This window comes from Vulpes lagopus, chromosome 12 (assembly GCF_018345385.1).
Source record: "Vulpes lagopus strain Blue_001 chromosome 12, ASM1834538v1, whole genome shotgun sequence".
NCBI lineage: Eukaryota > Metazoa > Chordata > Mammalia > Carnivora > Canidae > Vulpes > Vulpes lagopus.
The window spans coordinates 504,090-529,613 of NC_054835.1; the positions used below are offsets into that span (position 1 = coordinate 504,090).

General features: G+C 47.3%; 1 protein-coding gene and 1 pseudogene across 3 annotated transcripts in view; both read right to left on the minus strand.

Moving 5' to 3' along the window:
* The window catches only part of TTLL11 (tubulin tyrosine ligase like 11), a 242,333-nt gene that overhangs the window by 27,012 nt on the left and 189,797 nt on the right, over nt 1–25,524 (minus strand). For all 3 annotated transcript variants that reach the window (XM_041725938.1, XM_041725937.1, XM_041725939.1), the window contains 2 exons: nt 18,444–18,695; nt 7,998–8,104 (listed from right to left, as the gene is read on the minus strand). In XM_041725938.1, the coding sequence (XP_041581872.1) occupies nt 7,998–8,104; nt 18,444–18,695 (359 nt within the window). The remainder of the gene's footprint in view (nt 1–7,997; nt 8,105–18,443; nt 18,696–25,524) is intronic.
* LOC121472756 lies at nt 14,462–18,082 on the minus strand (annotated as a pseudogene).

A 25,524-nucleotide genomic window follows, 5' to 3' on the forward strand; every position in this document is an offset into this window, starting at 1 on the left:
GACAAATGTTTGTGACAGCCTTATTCATAATTGCCAAAATTTGGAAGCAACCAAGATATTCTTCAATAGGTGAATGGATTGATAATCCAGGTATATCTTTTCAGTGGACTATTACTCAGAAATATAAAGAGCTGAGAGATCAAGTCACAAAAAGACATGGAAGACCCTTAAATGCATATTGCTAAGCGAAAGAACCCAGTCTGAAAATGCAGCCACAGTACAATTCCAACCATATGACATTCAGGAAAATGCAGTTATGGAGACAGTAAAAAGGTTGCCAGGGGTTCAGGGTGAGGGAGGATGAATAGATAGGGCACTGGGGATTTTTAGGGTAGTGAGACTATTCTGTATGGTCCTATAAAGTTGGGGAAATTACATTGTGTGCTTATCAAAACACATGGAATGCACAACATCAACTTTAATGTAAACTATGGACTTTAATAATGTATTAATATTTATTCACTAACAAATATACAGTGTGTAATACAAGATATAGCGGACAATGTGAGGGAGATATATGGGAATTCTTGGTACTATCTGCTCAATTTTTCTGTAAATTTTTTGTACTATCTGGGCACCGTTGGAGGTGGCCCCTCATCCAGCTAGTCCTCATTTCCTCAACTCTATGTAGCAGAGCAGTGGGGAGGTTCCAGTGTCATATTTGTGACAGTAACATGTATATGAACATTTTTATAGGACTCCCCTGGCAGGAGGAGGGGCAGGTGAGGGATGCCTGGGAGAGGAGTCCCCTAGATGGGTCTGTCATGGTTAAGACCAGGGACCAGACCGTTGTCTTACAACACAGCTCTGCCCAACACTTAGTGATGCCTCAGTCACTGAATCATGGTCTTGGGCCTGGGGACATTTTGGGATTGGCAGGGCCTTTCCATCTCTGTGTGGTTGTGGCTATTGTCACTTCCCAGGCAGCACAAGGCAGAGGCTCAGGACAGGTTCCTGCTCTGCCCCCGGAATTCCTCTCTACCCAAGCCTTGGTTTCCTCCTCTGAGAACGGGGTCATGGGAATAAGACCCAGCTCACCAGCAGTGTGAGCATTCAGTGCACAGATGGACTGGGAGAGTGCTTTGAAATCTGTAAAGCTCACTAACATCAGGAACCTCCACAGTGCTAAAAGCAAACAAACAAAGGGCCCAGTTTGAGCCAGGCATGTACTTCCTCACTAAGCCTTTACAACAACACAAGGTAGATGTCATTAGCTCCATTTTAAAGGAAACTAAGGCCTCTAGAGCTGAAGTGCCCCCTCTAAAGGGCTGCCAGCCAGGAGGTGAGGAGTGTGGGGGATTGGCCAGCAGCCCAAGGTGATTCAGCTGTCCCCACCCGCCCCAACAAACTCCATCCTGCTTGGCTGAGCCTGTAAGATCCCCAGTGGTAAGCAGCAGGTACAAGCCAGAGGTGGGGGGAGGCTGCATAAAGTATCATTCCGCTTTTCCCTTTCTGTGTCTTCTGTGGGTGGGGATGGTCAGGCCAGCTCAATGGTCAGAGATCCTGTTCCCTTCCTGCTGGAGGTGACAATGGAGGGGATTATGAACAGGTGCCTCTGACACAGGGGCTCCTGGTGGCCCTCACACAGGAAGAAGTAATTCCAGAACACACAGCCCATGAGGTGGCAGGTCCCGAAGTGTCTGTGTGAGGGAGAGGGCAAGCTGGTGTTTCTGTCGGCTCACTTGCTTTTATTAAGGCTAATTCTGATGCCGACTATTTTGTAAGTGTGTAGGGCACACATCCAGAGAGGCCCATCTGACTTTGAGATAATTTCAAGGCTGAAGAGTGTCACTTGTGCCAGACACGTTACAAGAGGCACTGCATGAAACCTGCCTAGTAATCGGCGGCCTCCCATATTTCAGACGGAGGGGGCCCACCATGTATATGTATAAGCGAGGCCTTGCTAAACATTCCAAGTAAAGATACTTTTAAATATTTCAGTACATCGTTAACCAAATACATTTTAGTTGGTGCTCATTCCAGCTGATGAAAGCATGGGAGGCAGCTGATTTGCATAAGTCGACTGAGGAAATTTGGTGAGAGACAGACTCCCACAGGCGCTGCAGATCATCAGGGTCTGCTCCTAGCTCGTTCGACACGTTTGCAGAGCACCTACTATGTGCCAGGTGCAGCGCTCGGCTTAACAGGGGTTAGTCTAGCTTAAGGGGCAGATGCCACACTCACTCCACAGCGTTTACCTGGCTGGTTATGGTTAGTGTTGCTGAGGAGCAGGGCTGGATGCTCTTGAAGCTGATGGGGAGAGGGTCCTTGAGGAGATGGCCTGGTCAGTAGTATGCAAGGGGAAGAGTTTCCAGCAGAGGCAAGGGGCCAGGTGGAGGACCTCCAAGGTGGTGCCTACCCTGGCTACAGAGAGTGAGTAGGGAGCTAGTGAGGGGAGGGGTGGCTGCAGAGGAGGGGTCCAGTCTTCGAGGCTCTCCTTCCCTCAGATGCTCCACGCCGGCACTGGAGTCTTAGACCAGCAGCTATAGGCAGCAGCTGGTGGGCTCTGCATGGAAATGTGGTGCACAGGGAGGGCTGGAAGCCACCACAGCCACTTCTCTAGTGAGCACCCACTAGGGTGAGAGCAGGTATGTGAAGGAATGGCCAGAGCCCTTCTTCAGAGACTACAGCAGGTGCAGAGGGAGACTGGCCTGGGCTTCCAGACCCAGAGACCCTGAGAATGGGAGTGCTGCATTTCCCACTACAGGCCTCCAGGCCTCCTTGGGCTCACAACACTCACCCTGCTTTCCCTCTTCCCAGCCACACCAGTCTTCAGTCTGGGGCAGGAATATGGGGCCAGTGAACGCAGTCTTGGAGGGAAAGGCGAGGTGGGCCTGCACTGCACTGGGCACAGAGGGAAAATGTGTTGGCACCACATATGTGCCATTCCTCTCCCTCTGTCTGGTCCCAGCACCTACAGGGCAACGGGCAGGAGCAGGTGCGGAGAAGCATTTCCTGAGAAGGGAGCACAGCAAGAGCCACGTGTGTGAGGGCAGCAGAGCAGCCCCTTCCTGAGCAGTGCCCATGGCAGACCCCACTCTGAGCACTTCCTGTGCTCCGTCTCACTTCGTCCAGGGCAATGTGTTCATGAGGTGGGCACCATGATTATCTCCACTTTGCAGATGACGAACACGAGGCTCAGAGGGAGTTACGTAACTTGCAGGGGTGACACCGCTAGCAAGTCACGGAGCCTGGATTCGAGGCCAGATTTGTTCGATCCCAGAGCCTGTGGCTTTGGTTATACTGCCAGTCAGTCTAACGGCCCCAGGAAGGGGAGCATGTACGTAGCTCAGTCATTCTTCAGGCAGCAGAAGACGTGTTTCTTATTTTGGTTAAAGAGGCTGCAGGATGTGTCAGACATTGAACGATGCCACTCCTAGATTTCCCTCTGTAAGCAAGGTATGTGTGCGTGTGCTTGAATGAGTGGAGAGGAGGGGTGGGAAACACTCTTCAATCCATGTGTTCTTGCTTTGCAATCATGTTTCCATTGATTACTGGGAGGGGCCCCAGATGTCGATTGTGTGTGAGATGGATGAGAGGTCCAGGTGCTGGGCTCCAATGTCCCCTTTGCCTGTGAAATGCTTGCCTCTCATAGATGACGCAGTAATACTATCTTTTATTGCCTAATTTTGATGATGTCCTAGTCTCTAGCACAGAGAAATGAAATTCCACTCTGGGAAGAGTTGGGAGCAAAGTCTCAATGATAAGGAGGTGCTTGTGAGTGCAATTTATATGAAGTGACTGCATCTTCACTGACAAATGTGTTTCTTCATTTGATTCTGGGCAACAACAGGGCTCCCTGACCTCAGTTTTTGCTAAGAAGACCCTCATTTAGATTTCTGTTCTGCTAGAAATTCTAGAATTGCAAATTGAAATCTTTATTTATTTATTTATGTATTTTAATGCCTATTACTTTGGCCAGCCAGCGAGTGTGGGATTGCATTTTACTAAATTCCATCAAGCTCCTAAGTAGTCATTGATATTCTAAAGAGGAAGACAAGACTATCTAGGGACTGATGAGCACAGGATCCAGCTGAGGGTTCTGTGGGTGAGAAGAGGTGGGGAATTGTCTTGTGTTGGGGGAAAGCCATGTGCTGGATGTGGGTTATTGTCAAGTCATAGCTTTTGTTTTGGGTGGTGAGTTCGTGGATGCTTATTACATTATTAAAAGTTGTTAATTCAAAAAGCTGCCTAAATAAAAGCAGGTTGTGCATGGATTGGGATGGAAGGCTCTTATGAACCAAGGATTATGATTAATCCAATTCTAATACATTCGAGCTCCAGAAAAAAAAATTTTTTGAAAACAAGTGTATTTAAAAGGATGGTCTGAGATTTAGATTTCATGATGTACATTCTTTTTTTAAAAAAATATTAGTTTTGATTTTTTTCTCACTAATCTTTCTAAACACCATTTTCCTTCTTCCATTGCAATATTGGGGTATGCATGCAACCCCATGCAGGTTGCAAAAAGATTCATTAAGGTCTCAGGCATCAGGAATCTGGTTAGCCCCTTCGGTGGGTGCTGACATCTCATGAGGGCAGAAGGGAGGTCTTGGCTGGCTTCCCGAAAGGGGATCTTTTGAGGGCAGTGGGACATGGCCAGTGCTGGGTGTGGGGTGATGGTCTTAAACAAACAGGCTGGTGTTTTCTGCTGGATGTTAAGGAGAGGGAAAGGAGACCACCTCTACTGTAGGCCATGGCTCTCACACTCCAAACGCCCTATTTGGGGATGCAGGACATTTTTTAATTGCTATTTGCTCATCAAACATTCACTGGATACTGAGTAAGATGCTATTGCATGCTTTAGGCCCTGTGCTAGCCTTCAGGGATACAGAACTCATAGAGAGTGGCTTTCCTGGGTTGCATATCATGCTAAGGGCTTTGTATATGTTCTTTTTCTTAACCTTCTCAGCACCCTTACTTTAATGCCCAGCACCCATGATCTGAACACCCACACACACACACACACACACCTGCCACCCCCGAGTCTGTTATTTCCTTTCAGGAGCCATGGAAACAGGAATTAAAGCTATGAGGATGACGTCAGGGGATACAGGAACTCAGACTGGAAGCCAACCTCCCACTCCAGTTCCGTCTTCCCCATAGGCCCTGTGCTCTATGAACTGAACTTTCGCCTCCCTGCGTCACAAGCCCTACCACCTCCCCTGGTCACTCACATGAGCACCGCTGCTTGGGGTGGCCCTGGACTGGGGACAGCATCCTGGGCCAGGAGGCAGGAGGCTTGACTTCAAATATGGGCATGGCTACTCACTGGCTGTGGGATTTTATTTTATTTTTTTATTATTTATTTACAATAGTCACAGAGAGAGAGAGAGAGAGAGAGAGAGGCAGAGACACAGGCAGAGGGAGAAGCAGGCTCCACGCACTGGGAGCCCAACGTGGGATTCGATCCCGGGTCTCCAGGATCGTGCCCTGAGCCAAAGGCAGGCGCCAAACCACTGTGCCACCCAGGGATCCCCTGGCTGTGGAATTTTAGACAAGCCACTTGCTCTTGGAACCTCAGGATCCTCATCTATAAAATGGGATACAATGACCTACTTTGAAGGTCTGGTGTGAGAACTGGCAATGAGACAGGCCCATGGGAGGGAATCTCAAAGCCAGTCCCAGCTCACAGATGGATTACCGAGGTGTGGCAACAGGCCTGGGAGATCCCTGCCCTGGATCCGCCTGTCAGTAGGTGCTAAAAAGAAGTATCATTCTTATCTCTCTAGTGTGGTCAGCAGAACAGAGAGATCCTGGCAGACCCCAGAAAACCTCACCCGAGCCTGCACTGTGGATAGCCCCTGTGGATTCCGCTTACAGACAGCAATTTAAGAGGCAAACAAAACATGAACAGCTATTCAGAATTAACAATAGGCCAGATGGTGATGCTAGTTTGAAGCAATAAAACATGATAAATAGCTTCCTGCCGCTACTCCTGATCAATTTCAATATTTAATAATTCCACCACCACCCCACCCCCTCTCCCGGTCCCCTCCATAGGATCCTGCGAGGACTCCCTGCATTCAGCTCACAGAGCAAACACTTCCTCACTTTCTGAGGGCGTCAGCAAAAAGTGCGCTGCTCAGCTGTCACGTGAGCACCTCGGTCTTGGAGATGATAATTAACCTGCCTGATTCTGCAGCCGCTCCATCTCAATCCCATCCTGGTTGCCAGGGAAGGCCGTGAGGGCCCTGCACTCCACTCCCTCCCAGATGCGGTACAATTCACCTTGTTGATTCAGTGAGCACTGATATCCCCTGAGTTTTGCTTTTGAATTACAGAAAGGAAGGCTGTGGGGAGGTGGGTGGTTATCCCACTCCAGGACCGGCTAGGAGGATAGAGCACCCTAGAAGGGACACTGTGGCAGCTTGATGTTAGAGTCCTGTCCACCAGCTATCCTTCTGAGCCTTGGCCTCCTTCTCCCTGCAGTGGAGGCGGTGATTCTACCTGCCTCCAGAACTCCAGGCAGGCTCGTGCATATCTAGTGCCCGCAGAGGGCTCATGCATAGGACTGGCTCAAGTGCTGCCAGCTGTGGCATCTTTATTAAAAGGTGGTGATCCCTGTGGCCAGAAAGCTGTGGCCCAGGCCTGACCACGGGTGTGTGTGTTGGGGGGGTAGGATGTGACAGGGAGCACTCCACGCTCACACAGACCCACCCCTAGGAGGCTCCCCAGATGGCACCCACTAATAAGATTTGTCTCTTTGTCCTGCCAGCAAGGGCTGCAAGCATTTTCCTTTCCACTGCCACCGATACCTCAGCGCACCCCAGGGAGCAGGTACTGCTGGCCCCATTTACGGAAGAAGAGTAAGTGGAGAAGAGAGGCAGCATGGTTCTTCAAGATGACATGGGTAGAAAGTGGGAGTCATTTGCATTCTGGATCTCCTAGCCTCTGATTTCTCGTGTCCTCTCCACAGAATCACAGGAGGAAGCTGTGCCCTGGGGCACCCTGTCTGGCCTGTGTCATGTCCCTTTTGCAGGGAGGCGGCCCGGGGGAGGGAAGCCCGGGTGCCAGGTCACCCGAGCTACAGTTTACCATCCATGAAATTCAAAAGCTGATACCCAGTGCACTGGTTCACGGGGGCATTTAATGAAGGACTACGCATGAGAGCATGGTGTAATTTTGTGATGAGCTATACAAATGTCAGGTATGGTTATTAAGCCTTTTTGGAAAAACACACTGTGCGAGGAAAGAGATCAGAAATGCATTCACCCTAAAGTAGATCCTTCTAACGGAATCCCTTACTGGCGCTCCTGTAATAGAGAAAATCAAGAGCACACTCTTTTGTGTGGCATTCAAGGCCTTGATGGCTCTTGCAACCCTATCTCTGCCCCTTCCCCTTCCCCTTCCCCTTCCTGCTCTAGCCACTCTAAGCTTCTTGGTGTTATCTGAGCCTTCCACTTGTGTTCATGTCTTGGCCAGACCGCACCTGCCAGAGGGGTCCATACTGCCCTGTTCACTGGCTTATCCCAGTCATCCTTCTCCAAGAAGTCTTCCTTGACATGAGCTCCTCTGGTGGGCTCCCGACAACCTCTCTGTGCCCTGCTCCTTCCTAGCACACAGCACACCATGCCAGCACTGGGCTCTCATCCACCTCCCTGCTCTACAGCGAGTTCCTTGAAGGTGAGAGCCAAGTGCTATTCACTCCCATTTACCCAGGGCCTGGCCCAGCACACGCTAGTACCTATGTGCTGACGGATGAACACATGAACCATTAAGTGGGTGTTTCCAGTACAAATGGAATCAAAGCCTTCAGCAAAGATAAGCGATTCTAATGGTGGAATTAGAATTTGGGTGAGCATAGCCTTGGTAGCTGAATTCAGAAGAGTGCTCCTGGATTCAAATTCCACTCAATCCTTCCAGCAATGTCTAGAGTTGATGGGATAACCTTCTCTTGCCCCAAACTTGACCTTTAACAAGAAGGAACCCAAAGGTATTGCCCACCCATCTGGACTCCCACTAGACATGGTGGAGGCCAGTCATCAGGAACCTACCTGAGTCCCGCTGGTCCAGGGTCATGGAGTTCCACCTCCTTGTGATGTCAATGTAGAGGATGTCCACAGCTGCCATGGACAAGCTGCTGCTGCTGAGCTTGCAGTTCCTGCCAAAGACCGTAGGGGACACATTACTGCTGGACAAAGCACCTCCTCTATCGGTTCACCTCCATGCCTTTGCCCAGGTTGTGTCCTCCCTTCCCACAGCTGGAACTAGAGAAGAGCACAAGGCGGGGGTGTTGAAGGGGAAGGCTGTAAATGTAAGCTAAGATTAGATCATGTGGGTTTCTGTCATCTGGCCAATTCTGAAGGGCTGGGAAGAGCAAGGACTTGAAGATGGCACGTCTTGAGTTGAATCTGGCCCTGGTGAATCCACCTCCCCTTCCTGAGCCTCAGGCTCCTCCTTCATAAAGCAGTCACTGTGTTTCGGCCTGTTCTGACACATGCCAAAGGAGGTCTCTGCCTGCTCTGAGGGGGAGATGGAAATTCTACATTTCAAAAATATGCCTTATGTGTGTCTTCACCTTCACATCCATTAGTCTTGAGGAGGAGAAAGAAAAGCTGGTCCTGGGTGCTGTGCTGTCTTACCAGTGTCTGGCGGCTGACCCATGCTCAGAGGACCCAATGGAAACAGCATGTCACCAGTTCAGGCGAGAGACAACGCTGCCATCCAGAAGTGAGTCTCCACTGGAATGCTCACCAGATGAGGCCCTGCACCCAAACCTACAGACAGGGGCTTGAGCCTCCTGCAGGTCCATCTAATCTGTGCCCTGAAGATTTCACATGGGCCCCTTAACAGCACAGTGAACCTGAGACTCCCCGTTTCGATGAGTGCAGCTGGCCCATGTCCCCTTGCATGCATGGAGGCACACACCACTGTAGGGCCCCTCCGTGTTCATTCCTGACTTTGGGGAGTCACTGGAAATGGCAGCAGTGGGGGTGGGCTAGCCTCAGAGTTTTAGAGGTCCCCTGATTTATTTCCTCCAGTGCAGAGAGGCCAAGATTACCAGGTTTTCAGGACCACATCAGCTCCCTGTCCAAGCCACAGAGGTGCGCTTGCAATCCTCCTACTCCCCTCTTGGTTTTGTTTTTTGGTTTTGGTAGTCTTTTTGGTCTGGAGATGTGGGGAGGCAGTCTGGCACACTGAAAAAAGCGTGATTTAGGCATCAGACCGGCCAGGATTGAAATGCTGGCTTTGCTGCTTTTTCTAGCTGGGTGACTATGAGCATGTACTTAAATCTTCAGTGCCTTTATTTACTGATACCTAAAATGAAGAGAAGAATATCTGCCCACATGGCGGCGGTGAAGATGAGATGAAGCAGTGCCTGCCAAGGACCCAGCCTGTGCCTGGCACCCAGCTGGCCCACAATTGTTGGTTCTCCTCCCCGTTGATCTCTCTCCCCTTTCTCATTTTCTCTTCCAGAGCTAGAACACAGGATCTTCAATGGCTACTTGGGGGCTACTTGATCTTTCAGCAAGTGGCCCTGTCCATTCTGAAGAAATGGAGCTCGCCAGTCAGACTGGGCACAGAGCTTGCGCTCTCTGTCCAGTCTAAAGGTAGCCCTTGGCTTGTTCAGATGCACCATCTTTCTGAACAGGGTCATGCTGGGAATTCCAATTCAGGCTGGATTGGCCCTGGGAATCCTGAAGCTAGACCCCCAGGCCAGCTGCCTGTCAATGCTACTTTCAGCTCTCCAAACATGTCCTCATCCACTGCCCCAGCTGATGCTAAAGTGGTTCTTTGATTTCCCATTTGTCATCAGCCCTTGTCTGAATAGTTCCCTTAGGAACCCGACAGAAGAGGGGTTGATTGGCAAGCAGGATTTGGGCATCCTAGAGCCCCTCTCCAAACCCATGCACACCCCTGACAGTGGTGGCTGGGACTGTGCCTGGCATGGTGCCCAGACAAGACTGGTGTTCTTTATATGCCAGTGCACCTGCTCACTCCCTCCCTCTCTCTTCCTTCCTTTCTTCCCCACCAGTACTTCTCAGACCATCAATTCACATCCTGCTCCCTCTTGGGCTCCTGCTCCGTATTTTAATCACAAGTCACCAGTGGCGGGTTTCAAACACATCAGCCCACAGTTATTGGGTCCCAGTAACAACATGTCAATGGGTGCAGAGCTTTTCATATTGCCGGTCACCACAATGGCTATCTCTATTGGGTTCCATTGGAGACGGTGCTCCAGGTTCTCCCAAAGTGTTCCAAGAACCTGCACTGCTCATTTTAAAAGCTTCATTAGGAAAGGTCACTGCTTTTCCTTAATTATCATTATCAGTGTCCTCTGGACTACCTATTCCCCCACAGGACTGGAGCTCTGCTTGGCTTGCTCTGTGGGTTAATGGAGTATAAAAAGGGAAACCAAACTGACCACTGGTATATAGTTATTTTTTTCTGACAGGTAGAAAATAGAAGTGTCAAACCTTTAGCAGGGGCTGTAATTTACCAAAGAGAATTCTCCATTTATCCCTTTCCCAAGGTAACTCATCCTCCTGAGTGATGCCTGCAAATATAGTTGATTGCTATATCCGATCCCCGGACAGGGAAAGGTGGGGATCCACACTGGCCGCAGGAGAGAGGAAATGCTTTAAAAGAATTCTGATTCTCTAGGTATTTCTTGGGCACCCATCCTTATGCCAGGTACTTTCCTGTCCATTGGCTCTCTGGATCTTTATAACCACCCTATGAGGGAAGTATTCTTAGTCCCATTTCAATGACACGTAAGCTGAGACCCAAGAGAAGGAACATGACTTGCCCAAGATCACACAGCTGGAATTCACATCCAGTCCTCCTCTGGAGGATAGTAGAGTAGGGACCTTTGAGGAGAAGTAGGGAGATGACCCAGCCGAGGGCTGCAGGAAGAACCCACGACTCAAGGCATCATCTCAGGCAGGGACCAGTAAGGCCAGAGCCTCTAGAGAGGCCCTGTTGGGAAGCTTTGGGATATAAGGCTGGGGGAAGACAACCAAGATCACTTAGGGAAAGAGTCTCCTAGGCTTGTCCCCATTGACCCAAACAGGGAATGTCTCCTTGTAGGGAAGGTCAAGACTTTAGAATTAATTTTTCATCTATCCATTCACTCAATACAGAATTTATTTTGTGTCCACTACATGCAGGTGGTATTCTGAGGTCAGTGAGTGATGCAGAACTGAATCTGTCTTGGATACGACTCTTGGAGGGTGGAAGTGATCTTAGAGTCTGGGATAAAAACGTAAAGCCTTGGTAACTTAATCATTTGAACCATTTCCCCTTATGCTTTTGGATGTAGTTCCTTAGATGACTAAGGAGGGAGGGATATATTCTTCAGTGGAAGAGAGGTCCAAGAAATATGGTAGCATGAGAAGCTAGGAAATCCTTAAGAAAGGATGGGCTGGAAAGGTGTATGGCAAAAAAAAGAGCTCTGAGTCCAATGCACAGGAGTTTGAATCTTGCTATGTGACCTTGAACAAGTCACTGAGGCTCTTTCCTTATCTGTACAATGAGGATAAGGCTACTTACCATACAAAGCCATTTTAAGGATTAGCTTAGTACCTGGCATATATGGGGAAGTAGCAAATGACAGCTCCTAGCCTTCCTTCCTCCATGATGTAGAACCACTTATCATCTCCATTTCCTCTCAACAACTACTGACATCTCATGGGAAATTTAGAAACCACTTTTTTCCAGTCTATAAAATCCTATTTATAGAATCTCTTTTTTTGTTCATCCTTTTCTGTGAAAGAAAAGAAGCTTATTTTTCCTGAAGAGTTTTCTATAAGGTGAAAGTTAACAAATGATCGATATTTGTTAATAAAACAACAACAACAACAACAAAAAACCCAACACTAAATACCTAGGACGGAAAAAAACCCAACACTCTGGTTTATAATATACATTTTAAAAAATTTTTTATTTATTCATGATAGTCACACAGAGAGAGAGAGAGAGAGAGGCAGAGACACAGACAGAGGGAGAAGCAGGCTCCATGCCGGGAGCCCGATGTGGGACTCGATCCCGGGACTCCAGGATCGTGCCCTGGGCCAAAGGCAGGTGCCAAACCGCTGTGCCACCCAGGGATCCTTATAATATACATTTTTATAAGCTATCTTATATCTCAGACATAGGATCTCACAGTATTGCTGGAAAGAGATCATCATAGAATGGGGGATTTTCAAAGGCATGGAAGAGTTAATGACAGAGGGGAAGACAAGGCCCTTTATACTTCTTTTCCAGAACATTCTAACACACCACGTTGCCTCTCAGAGCATAAAACCCCCCACAGCTACCCATTATGAAACATATTAATATCTCCCTATGAGGAATGGGAGTGGAAGGGGGGGGAAAAAGGAAAAAGAGAAAAACCATTCTCTAATTTAAAAGGAGAGCAGGATCAGAAACCATGAAGGGGCTGAGCGCCACGCTCTCCAAGTGGAATGGCCTCACAGGAAGCAGGAAGCAAACGCTCCAGATGCGGAGGAGCTGCCTCTGTTTCCTCAAAATGAAGCTGGTTTTGGCAAACCCTTTAATCTTCAGGCTGTGGAAAGGGAGGATGGACGTGCAAACTAATGTCTGAATCCAAAGGAGGATACATTTGCCCAACGTGTCCTCAGTGACTTACATAGAACACCCCCCAGATTAGTGATCTAGTGGAGAGAAACTAGCAAAAATGTGTTTCCCTCAAAGAAAGCTGTCAAACTGAGGAATCATATCATTTCTATTCCTCAGAGAAGAAGTCTCCACGCCCCAGGAATTATTATGACATAAAAAAAAGAGCGAGCGAGCAAGAGAGAGAGAGAGAAAGTGAGAGAGAGAAAAGAGGCGCTTAATTTACAGTAATATGTGCTACTATTATGCGCCTCCTGAGGAAATGACACAAAAAGCTGGTTCGATGAGTTTGGTCTAGACAAGGGAAAGACAATTCATTATTTCTCATTTCTTGGTAGAAAAGAAAAATAAAAAAAAAAATTAAAAAAAAATAAAAAAAAAAATATAAAAAAAAATATAAAAAAAAAATATATAAAAAAAAAGAAAAAAAAAGAAAAGAAAAATAGACTGTGGCCAGACTGGCATTAGCATAATTCACTCCTAAAACTGCTGATCTATGCAGCACATCATGAGAGATGGTCACTGAAAATAAATTCGGTTGGATGTTTATTTTGCTCCCTCTATGTCTCTTTCAGGAACCTGGAGAGAAAGAGTAGGGTCGTCCAGGTGAAAGCCAAGTTCAGCCTCTGCCATTTGCGTAGGGAGATCTGAGAGGAGTACACATCTAAGCCAGCAAATATGTCTTTTGTGTAGTGCTCCAGAGAAGGGCACTTGGCTCAATTTAACATATGGCATAAATATTATTAATTCATAATGAGGCAAAATTTAAACCGAAGTGGAAAGGAGAGAGAGAGAGAGAAAGCGAGAGAGAGAGAATGGTTGTTAGCAAAACACTTGCTGTTAAATTTAGCTGGCAAGACTGAACATACTTAGATAAATCTAAGCGCAGAGAATTTCATCTTTTACCATTAAGATGCTGTTGGGATCTCTTGGTATATTTCAAAAGGAAAAGTCTATTAACGTTGTGCGACATTTTCTCCACTTCTTCCCACATCCTTAATTACGCAGGATGTTGGCTGGGTTGGTGCAGAGGGAGGGGAGAGGGCCACTGGGGCCGCCTACTCTCCCACCTGAAGACAGTGTCCTTCTGTGTCACGGTTGCCATTGTCACCATCGCTTCCGTGGACAGGGCTGGTGGCAGACTGGGAATAATGTCTACAGGACCTAATGGCCTGGAACCTCAGGGAAATTGGTTTTACATGCAAATGCCCTTAATTATCACAGGAGAAAAAAAAAGGAAAAAGTCATAAAGCCTATAAGATACAGATAGATTTGTAGCAATTCTTTTGACATTACCCAGGTTCAGTCTGAGAGTGTTTTAGGAAGCGCCTTTGCTAGAACCATTCTCAATTCTGTTTTCTTCTCAAGATCATGTATGGACATGGCAGTCCTCTTCATATGTTCCTTGTCTTCACACCAGCGTTCACATACTGGTGGTCTCTATGGGCAGTTATACTTCGATTGAACCCACGTACTGTTTAAAAATTATTTTCTGAATCGCCAACATCGATATAGATGTATTGAGATTTTACATAACAATCGGCATTTCTTGCTTCTCTTGGAAAATTCAAAAGCTCTGGTGATACCCGCCCAGCAGCAGCCTTTCCTTTATTCACGGCGCGTGTTCTTCAGGCTGCCATAGCCCTGCCCTCCCCATCCTTCCAGATTGCATCCCCTTGCTGGCTTATGCTTCCGGCCTACCCTGGAGGCAAAAAAGATTGTGATTTTTAGGGTACGTTATTTTTTTCAAATCTTCTCCCTCCCCATCTCTTGTGTTTCAGTAAAATTTTATTAGGAGTTAGAAGGGAGCACCTGACAGAGGCCTTTCGCATTTCCTCTCTTCTTTCCTCTTCCTGCCTGGAACTTGACCATGATGGATGGATCCTGAGCAGTCATCTTGTGACTGTAAGGCAACCCTGAAGCTTAAAAAGCACATGCTTAGGATGGATGAACAGGAGACAGAAAGGAAGTGTGGGGTGTGACCACATTGTGGAGTCATTAACCAGTCCTAGAATCCTCATTGCCAAACTTCCTATTATATGAGAGAAAATTAGTCTCACTATTTTTTTTTTTTTTGAGAAGGAAGTGCAAGAGCTTAATTACAATCATTATTACCCTTGAGGTTAACAACTGATGAACTCATTCAACAAAATATTTTGCATGTGATGATTTAGGGCCCAGGGATGCATGCCAGAAGTAGCTAGAAGGATGTGAAAACCGTACCTTGGGGACCAGCACGGTGCTCCAGGCTGCAAAACTAAAAAGTAGCAAGGATGCGTCTGAACTTCTGTAGTGGAGGGTACGGTGGTGGCACAGGCCTGACCTAGCTCAGGAGGTAGCAGGGCGGCTGCTGGCTCGCTGTGCTCCAGGGCGTGCTGCCCCCCCACCCCCAGGTCTGCCTCTCTGCAAGCCAGTTACACCAACATCTCAGCGTCTACCAGGTGTGATGACAGGGTGCCTTGAGGGTTAGAGCCTGCCTCCCAGCAAATCAGTGAGAAGGGAAACTCAACACTGCCTCTGGAATGTGCAGCAGCGCTGCTCTCCCTCGGGAAAAGGCAAGAGGTGGGTCTCAATAGGTCTGCGTCACTTTTGCGGGTTGGCCTGATAAGGACGTCAGCAAGGCTGGCAGTGTGCACAGCGGCGCTGCCCACCTGCCGCGAGTATGACCACGAGTGTGTGGCGTGTCAGGGCCGTACCTGCTCCAGGAGCATCTGGAGCTCTGGAGGACTGCAGCCTCTGAGCACACCAGCCCTTTGGCTTTTCAGAAAAATAAAACACTCTATAGCCGTGAGCCAGGGAGCAGTCTAGGCAGCTCTGCACAGGAACGACGTGCTGAAGGACAATCTGACGGGCCTAGGTGAACGCAGGCCCAGGCAAACCTGCGCTTGGGCAGAAGGAATTCAGTTGGACTGACAGGTGTTTTCTAGCTCCAATGGAATGTGGTGTTTCTACCTTTCTCTGGGGAGACAACGGGGCAGGTTTTCATTCGTCTTTGCATGCATGCAGTGGCTTGCTATAGTGTCCCAGAACCAGTAAAGCTGGTTCCTCCACTAGTTGCTGGTCACTTCTAGAACTCAAAAGCAGCTCTAGAGAGGATTACAAGAAATGCAGGTTTGCCCGGTCTCCCTGGTGGAGGCTCTCTCTCGTTCAGGAGGCAGATGTCCTTCTGGAGGAGCTCCCTGCAGGCAGACTGCCTAGATTTCTAATTTTCCAGGATATAGCTCCTGCGATTAAAGAGCCAATTTAAAGATGGGAGCTTCTCTTTGGCTTTTCCCAGGAGCACCTGGGGCCCCCCTAGGCAGTGACCTCCCCCCACACAAGGGGAGGGGAATTCAGGAATGCTGGTGCCACCTGCACCAAAACCCTTCCCTCCCCTGCCTTCCTGAAACCCGCTCCGTAATCAATGCCCTTCTTGCCCTCCTGCTGTTAAGACACGTTGTCCTGTTACTAAAAAGCAGGAAATGGGTGACTTTCCCACCAGCCTTAATCCCATCCCTTCAAATGTGTGCCCTCTTGTTTTTAAGACCACAGGAGGGCCTTTGATGACTGCTGACACAGAAGTAAGGCTGAACTCTGGAAACTTCACTTGACTCATCAGGCCTTGGTGAGTTCTGCTTAGGGCACTTGCAGGGATACAATGATTCTCAAATGCCACCAACCAGGACTCCCAGGACACAAGGTGGGGGGTCAGATCCTTCTTAGTTTCAGATATGGAAATTTAAGGCAAAGGAAGGGGCACTTGACTTGGTCTTAGATTTCCCAGCGGAGCAGTATCTTGAAGAAAATCTTTGCCTGGGAAATAGAAAAGTTGGGGAAACTGAGGCACTGGTGATGGAGGCGCCGGTCCTCCTTGTTCACTTGCGAGGCTGCTGGATGTGCTGGGTTCTCGGGGAAGGATGCTTGTCAATGGAGGCCTGGGGCTTCTGGCGAGCCACCTGGGCGGCCGCTGGGGGCAAGTCCTTGTCCACGCGGGGATCACTCCGGAGATGAGCACAGTCGGCTGGGGGGCGCTGGGGTTTTCCCATTCCCGGTCGTCTGACCGAATGCGGGTGTTTCTGCACGATGCGCATCCCGCCAGCTTTCACGGCGGGCGGGTGTCTGGCTTTCGTCCCTAGGAAGACATGAGGACACGGCCCAGGCCGGGAGGGCGACGGGGCCGCGGGGGGCGGTGACGGCGGCTGCCGCGCAAATCTCACTATGACAAACCACTTGCAGAGGAGTATCTATTACCACGAATCAAATGCAATTCCTTAATGGGTCGGAAGGTATCAGGTAGTATCCTTGGGGAAATAACAACATGCGTCTGTTGACTTTCTTGAGAATTCCCACTGCTTGATAGAAATAATGGTCACGAGACCCCTCCCCTAAGCTTTGTGCCAGGTGCTTTAGGATGTATTACATTCCAACCTCATAACAACCCTGATAGGCAGGAGAGATTATTCTCATGTTATAGATGAAAGAACCGAGATTTGGAGAAGGTGAGGGGTTTGCCCAAAGCCACACACCTATTAAGTGAGGTGCCTGGCTCTGAAGCTAGACCCAAAGCCTGTGCTCTTTCCACTGGGCTTTCCCTTCTCCCTCCCAAAGTGAACATAAAGCCCTTCTCAAAATCACTGTGCAAGTACTAACTCAGGTTTCCTGAAATGGCAAGGATTCCTGCTGATTCTTCTGTTTACCATCCCGTCAGGAACATCAAAGAATCAGAGTTAGAATTCATAAAATTCATTTGGAGAAAAGCATATGACAAAATGTTTCCAATTCAAGGCTTCTAATTATTTGCTTTAGTGAATAAAACTAAGAGGAATGTGACTTTGAGGGGAAAGGTAGAAATATTAAAACCAGTGATGAGCAAAACAACAGCAGCATCGAATAGTTGCCTTGAGGTGCGTGACACACAATCCTGCCGCATACGTGGCTTGCTCCCCATTTTATAGGATCACTGAGACTCAGAGATGGTCACTAACTTGCCCAAGGGTTACACAGCTAGTAAGTCTTGCCTCAGATACATACTCCTGTGTCACCCCAAAGTGCCCCAGAGAATAGAGGCAAGTGAATGAATGATCAAGTGGCATGGCTTATTTTGTAGACTGCAGCAAAAACACAATTGCTATATCTCATGCTTTATGATTTTTTTATTTGTTTGTTTTAAAGATTTTATTTATTTGAGAGAGAGAACAACAGGAGTAGCAGGCAGAGGGACTTGCAGGTTCCCCACTCAGCAGGGACTCTGATGTGGGACTCGAACCCAGGACCCTGGGATCATGAACTGAGCCAAAGGCAGATGCCCAACTGACTGAGCCATCCAGTTATCCTCATGTTTTATGTTTAAAATTCATGCAAATTTTGTTTTATACTCAATGATTTAACTGTGCTATTTTTATATTAGTATAAATACATTAAATTATTTATCAGCTGAATTATTTAACTTTTCTCTCCTGAAATGGACACTTGGGAAAGATGCACCTTGTTTCTTTGCTGTGGCTTCGCAAACATTGAGCATGCAGCGACATACCAATGGAAGAACATCACCCCAGCATAAGAGATACAAGGTCTTTCTGAATCCAGGGTAAGTCTTTATACCCGGTTTAAGGCCCTAGTTCAAGGTAGCACAGCATTGCCTTTTGATCACAAGTGGAAGGTTGCGAGTGAATGCTGTCCTATTTGTAACATTCATGAAGTCACTCAACAAGAGCGTACCATGCAGGCCTCGTGCCAGCCACCAGGGCAATCCAACCCCAATCGGGGCACTTACCTAGTGCCACAGGCTCTCCTGGGAGTGGTCAGGGAGGTGGGACCAGCCAGATGTAGGGCTGCACTGCACCCTGCCCGAATCCCACGCCCGAGGGGCAGGTCTCACTGACCTTATAAAAGTCCGAAAGCCTGTTGGTCCCAACTTCATCGACCCCTTGATCCCCAGGAACCGGATGAACAAATTTGCCATCCTGTCCACCAGGCGCAGGTAGTTGAATTGCTTGGCATACTTGGGGAACACCTGCTTGAGGCAGATGGAGGGCAGGTGGGCTTCAGGATTGGGGTTGGTGTCGGAGGTGCCGGCTGGCTCACAGTCAGAAGGACCTTCCTTCCCGGCTAATGGCTTCTTGTGCGGCTGGGACCTGAAGAACACGGGCAGTTAAGGGCACATCCAGCATCTGGAGTTGGTTTTATAGTAGGCAAAGCACCTTCCCTCACATACTCACCTTTCTCTAGATTCCCAGCAATCTCAGGAGGGGTGAGCACTGTCACTGTTTGTATTGTATAGACCAGAAACCTGACCCCAGAGAAGCGACCTCCCCGAGCTCACACAGCTAGTGTGTGGCATGGCTGGGACTTGAACCCAGGACAGAGCCAGGACCGGAAGCTTATGCTTCCTCTGGTTTCCCAATATGGACATCTTCCTTTACCGCACTCATGATTCAAGAGAATACTCTCTTATGGAGCAGCTTAGTTTTGATTTCAAACTCCTACTGGTGGGTAGTAATTGAATAATTAAGAAATATAAAAATCTCATTGAGGGCTGGCAAGAATCCAGAAGCACAGTTCAATGAACAATTTGCAAAGATACATCAGTTATCCAATTCTAGGAATAGGCACAGTTATGTTTTCTGGCTTAACTATTTTCTTATTTGGAACTCACACAAAAAATATGATTATAGTGTTGTGATTCCTGAGACTGGCTATCCTATTCTGATATTCAAGAAAATTCCACAGTTAATAACTCTCACATATCCACCTCTGGCCTGGAATGCTCTCACTTCCAGACCCGCATATGCAGAAGGCACCACCAGTGGCACCTTCAGGATGACCCCCAGCTACCCCAGACGAAAATGCCCATTTCCCTCACCCCAACTGTACATTCCCCATCTCCGTGAATGTCACCTCCATCTGCCAGCTACCCAAGCAGGAAATGTCAGGATAAATGCCAGTCCTCCTCTCTGCCTCTGCTACCAGTTCTAAGTCCTCAGTATTTCTTGAAACCAGCTCTGCTCTCCCCCATTGGGACTTGTTGACTCTCTCCAGAACTAGATCGATGGCCTCCAGTCTTTCCCATCCATAGACCCATAGACACTGGCACCAAGGAAGGTCTTCCTTATTTTTTTCTAATTTTTAAAAAATATTATTATTATTATTGTTATTATTATTGCAAGAGAGGAGGCGGGTGGGAGGGTAGGGGCAGAGGGAGAGAGAGGGAGAGAAAGAATCCCAAGCAGGTTCCACACTCTGTGCTCAGGGCGCAGCCAGGCTCACGGCCCAATCCCACGACCCTGAGAGCATGACCTGAGCTGAAATCAAGAGTTGGATGCCCAATCAGCTGAGCCATCAGGCATCCCACAAGGCATTTCTTCTTCTTCTTCTTCTTTTTTTTTAAATTTATTCACAAGACACACACAGAGAGAGAGAGAGAGAGAGGCAGAGACATAGGCAGAGGGAGGAGAAGTAGGCTCCATGCAGAGAGCCAGACGTGGGACTCGATTCTGGGACTCCAGAATCACCCTGAGCCAAAGGCAGATGCTCTTGAGCCATCCAGGAGCCCCATGGGGCATTTCTTCTGAAGCAAACCTAGCTGGGTTGCTCCTTACTACAACTCTTCACTGATTCCCAAGTGCCTACAAGGAAGTTAATATTCTTCACTCTGGCACCAAGGCCCCCTTTGGATTTCTTCTCCATCTTCTTTTCCAATCACTTCCCTAGACACACTATACCCTCAAAGGCCTTGGGCACTCCCTGCCACCCCCTCACTCCGCTGCTCAGTGGCCTGTTCTGGACCAGAGATTCAGTGCCCACTGGACACCCAGCTCCCTTCCACAGCTGGAGCCTCTCTGCACTGGCAGCTCATCTCACTTTCATGTCTGCTGTGCTGCCTGCAGCTGGTCTGGGAACTGGTGTAACCTTTTCCCACCCATGCATCCACTCCTGAGACAGAACCCTGAGCACGTCGTACTGGGTCAATAACACTGCCTAACTCCAGGAAAATCAGAACCATGTCACATGGTATTGAGCTTGACATCAGGGCCATTTTCTACTCTTTTCTTGATTAAATGGCCTCATCCCCTGTCCTCCCACTTCCAAGCACATCATTAGTCACCAAGTCAGGCCATCTTGGTATCTTCGTACCTGCTTTCCTTGGCCTTTGGGGCCTTCCCCTGGCCCTGGCTGCCTGGCACATTTCTGCTCCACTTCCAGAACAAGTCCAGCTGTCTCCTCAATTGTGTTAGTGCCCCACAATGCCCCACTCCTGTTTCTCAGACTTGCTTCTTTGTTCCTCTGGTCAAGCGGCACTGTATTTGTCTATATGCCAAGTCCTCCCTCACATCTCATCCAACTCTATCTCTATAGGATCACTTTTGGCGCTTGGGAAATGTTTCATTGAATCTGAATTTGTTGAATTGGGAAAGTTTGCTTTTAGTGGCAAGACATGTCTCAAAATACCAAGGTTATGATGTTTTGTAAGCTCTTTGAAGTGGGGGAAGAGGTTTGATAGAGAAACAGCAAGCCTTGACAGCCCTGCTGTAATAGTCTTCCCTTCATTCTGGGCTAAGGAGTTAGCCTCTAAGAAAGAGAACCCCCTTGTTTGAGTCAAGTTCTATAAATTCTGTTCACAGTTCCTTTTAGGTGGGTCTTGGCACGGGTCTCAAAGCAAGGGCAGAACCAGAACAGCCAGAAGGAAATTCCCCTGCTTTTTTTTTTTTTTTTTTTTTAAGATTTATTTACTTATTTTGGAAGGAGAGAGAGAGAGTGAGCATGCATACTAGTCAGGGAAGGGGCAGAGGGAGAATCCCAAGCAGATTCCCTGCTGAGCATGGAGCCCAGCTACAACCGGGCTCCATCTCACAACTCTGAGATCATGTCCTGAGCTGAAATCAGGAGTTGGACCCTCAACCGGCTGAGCCACCCAGGCTCCCAGGAAAACTTCTGGAGTTCAGCCACATGGATGGTTCTGGGGAAACAAAGCCTCCCTCCCACCAAAGAGAGACTGGAGTCCTCAGGAGAAACACCGTTGCCGGAAAAGGTGGGGTGCAATCTCCCTCCAGCTGAGCTGGTTTTATTATCATCTCCTTGAATTCAAGACTGTAAATAAAAGTCAGGTGGTTACTTTTCAGATGAAATGTTTTCACATGAAAGTTATAGAAAGACAGTTAAGGAAAGAGTAGCAGTGTTACTGGAAATTAGCTCTAAAATTACTGGATAAGTGGTAATCACTGACTTTATAGGCACTCATTAAGTTTTTGTTAGAGGGAAGATTTGGAAATGTACAGTTTGAATGTGCTCAGTGCCAACAGAGCGAGCTCTGAAATCTTCCCAGTCAGCTGTCCCACCTTCACTGTCTCATCTGCATTTCGCACAGCCCTGTGAAGTGGCTGTTATTTTTATGCCCCTTTTCCAGGTGAAGAAACTGAGATGCAGCAAGGTTTGCCATGGCTGAGCCAGAATTATAACTCTGTCCTTCCAACCTGTGTTCATCCGTTGCCACTCAAACCCTCGTAAATGCAGCATGATTCACACAGCTGAGGGTCACTGAATCCAAAGTATTGTTATTTACATTGTGTTTTAAATAGTGTTTTTAGGTTGTAATAGTCATCCATGCTCTTTGTAGACATTTTGAAGAATTTACAGAAGAATCTAAATCATTTGTAGTCCACAGCTCAGGGATAAACTGTGTTTTTTATCTATATTTTGTAAAGTTAGCATCATATTACATACAGTGTAAATCCTTCTTTTTACACTTTACATGACATTACAAGTGTCTTCCCATGGCATTAAATGTTTTCATGAGCATAATTTCTCATTGATGTGTGGTATTTGGTATTAAGCCCGAACCATAATTTAATTAGCCACCCCCTCAGTTGAGTGTCTAAATGGCCTTTCTTTGACTAAATGGAATGTGATAATGGGTCCCTAGGCGATGTGCTCCCACTCAGAAACATATCACAGCTAGTGGCTGCCTTGGAGGTCATTCTGACCATTGATGCCATCTAGTTTTTGGTATGTGGTTTAATGTATGCACCCAAAAATTCACCATTTTAACCACTTTAAAGTGTACAATTCAGTGGCATGTAGTATGTTCACAGTGTTGTGTACCCATCCTTGCTATCTAGTTCCAGAACATTTCCATGACAATGCCATTTCAGAGAAGAAACTTTAATCCCAGGCAGATACGGCCACTAGCACCAGTGGGTCATTTCATTGGCAGAAGGTCCACGGTGGTGGCCTTTGCTTGGTGATGGGGACCCCACCACCTCCAGGGGACCTCTCGAGCTGGGAAGGTTTTCCCAGTAGTGTCAGAGGATGTCTCCTGCCATTGTCCTCAGCCTGTACCCCACCCTATACCCAGAGCCATGCAGAATAGGTGTTTTTTATCTTTTAATGTGAGCCCTTCACATTTCTTTCAAGGGCTGCTGTGTTTACTGGCTGACTGCCATTTCCCTTCCTTCCCAAATCCCAATTAATAAGCTCAACATAGAAAGGGCCTTCAAAGCTACAGATACCATTTTCATGGACTTAAAACCACAAATTCACAAGAAAGTGTTTTACTCAATTGGAAGAAGACAGTAAAGATGTAGCTGATCTAGAAGATGAAATAAAACAATGAGAAATGGTATCTTGCTTGAGCTGATTCCAATAATCACATTGAGATCCAAGTTATCACAAATACTGTAAAATCCTGTTTTTATTTAAAAGCATTTTAATGGAAATGTCAGATTTATGAAATAAAAGTGACTGATAAAGAAAACATAAATCAAGCTTACTAGTCCTTTAGGATAGCTTTTTTTTTTTAAAAATTGAATTTGGTATATCCTTGACTCATTAGAATTCTGGAATGTTTTCCCTATTATCATTTTTCAAATAAAATTGAATTCTTTCTTGTTAAAACTCTTGTGAAAAACCACCTATCTCCATTTTGCCTGGAAAGCTTGCTTTTTATTGGAGACCTACTATGTCAAGCGTTGGGCCAAGCAACTTATCTCAGTGTTTCTCATAACAATTCTATGAGGTAAGTAGAAACTAGTACCATTTTACAGATTAGAAACCCAAGATCCAGAGAACCTAAATACTTGCCTAACATCACAAATCAGTAGTGGAATCAGAATTTATACTTAGGACTATATTACTACACATTCCATACTTAGCTCACTATACAGTTCTTGTGCTAATCTGATTTTTGTGTGTGTACTAATTTGATTTAAATCAAACCCAACAGAGGCACCTGGGTGGCTCAGGGGTTAAGCGTCTGCCTTTGGCTCAGGGTGTGATCCGGGGGTCCTGGGATCGAGTTCCGCATTGGGCTCCCCACACGGAGCCTGCTTCTCCTTCTGCCTATGTCTCTGCCTCTCTCTCTCAGTGTCTTTCACGGATAAATAAATGAAGTCTTAAAAAAAAATAAATCAAACCAAAGACTTCTTTTTCCTTAGGCATACACTGTAAATATCCCCAGAAATTAACAAAATAGGAAGGTAGATAAAGCAAAGTCAAATTCCAGTTTCAGAGAAAGTGCGTGATTCTCTCAGAGAAATAATTTCCATTTCTAGTTAAGCATGCCTTCAATAATTTATTTGTTCATGAACTATTTCCCAAGCACTTACTTGTCCCAGGGGCCTCAGATACATGGGTGAGGTGGACACAGTTCTTATCACCCAGAGCATGTGACCAAGTTGGGGGACGACAAGACCCATCCGTAAACAGTAAGTGAGTGAGGTGGAAGTGGCCAGGTGAGCCTCCAGAGTAGGCTCTAGAGCATATGGAAGGAGGTCGTTTTGCTGGGTCCTAGGCGCATGTATGAAGGAGAATAGGTGGGAATATGACCAGGAAGCTACTGTAGGGTGTCTAGGTCTTACAGATTCTTGGATGTCAGATGAGGGTTCTTGGATTTCATCGTGTGGGAGATCAGAAGGGGTAGATTTAAGGGAGAGGAGTGGCAAAATCAGAACTGTGGTGAAGGTGAATGAGCCTGCCAACAGTATGTATCCTGATCAGAGGATTGAATGATGTTAGGAAGCCCCTGAAATATTCTAGGTCAATTGTTTTGGAAGCATATGCCCTGAGCATCACCTGAGCAGCACGAGCAGCACCTGAGAACTTGTTAGGAATACAAACTCTTGGCCCCACCCCAGGCCTATGGACTCAGAAACTATGAGTGTGCTGGGCAATCTGGTTAGCAAGCCCTGTGGGTGATTCTGATGCAGGCTAAGGTCTAAGGTGGAAAACGTGGATTTGGCTAGTGCTTGACCATGGGGGATAGAAAGGGAGAGAACACCTTGGACAATCCACTGCTTGGCAGTAGAGCCTGGTGGGCAATGGTGCTACACTGGCAAAAGGAGGTAAGCAGGCTCCTTTCCCCACCACGTGGCCAAGACCTGTCTCCACAGTCCCTTTGGATTTCCAATGCGCATTGTCATTCCTGAAAAACTGTCATTCCTGAAAAAACCATGTACCAGAGAAGTGCCTTAAACTAGCCCAGCAGCTAATTTAAAGAGTTGGAGGATGAAGTCATTAAAAACAAATGAAACTACCCTGTAGCCCAGCTCTGTCACTTGATGAATCTCTACCATCACATGGCCCCACTTGCTTGATGGTGGTGCTATGCTATTTGAAGAGAAGATGATAGAATGAGTGAAGCATGTGTTTCCAAATTGATGAGGAAAAGGACTCAGGGAAGTTTGTCCAATGCTCCAGTCCCTGTAAGACCCATGCTGGGTCTATTCCTACCTGCCCCCTCCATGCCATGTTCCTTCAGGTGCTCACCTGGCCACTGCTCTCTCCCTTGATCACTTCCTTCCATAGCGCAATGTGAGAGCAATAGCGACAAACATAGTGGTGATGATATTGGTGGTACTTACTATGTGCCAGAAACTGTAATTTAAAAAAATTTAACCTTGATGAAATCCTACAGAGTGTGTGTTATTTTTATTCCCATTTTACAGATGAGGAAACCGAGGTACGAAGAGA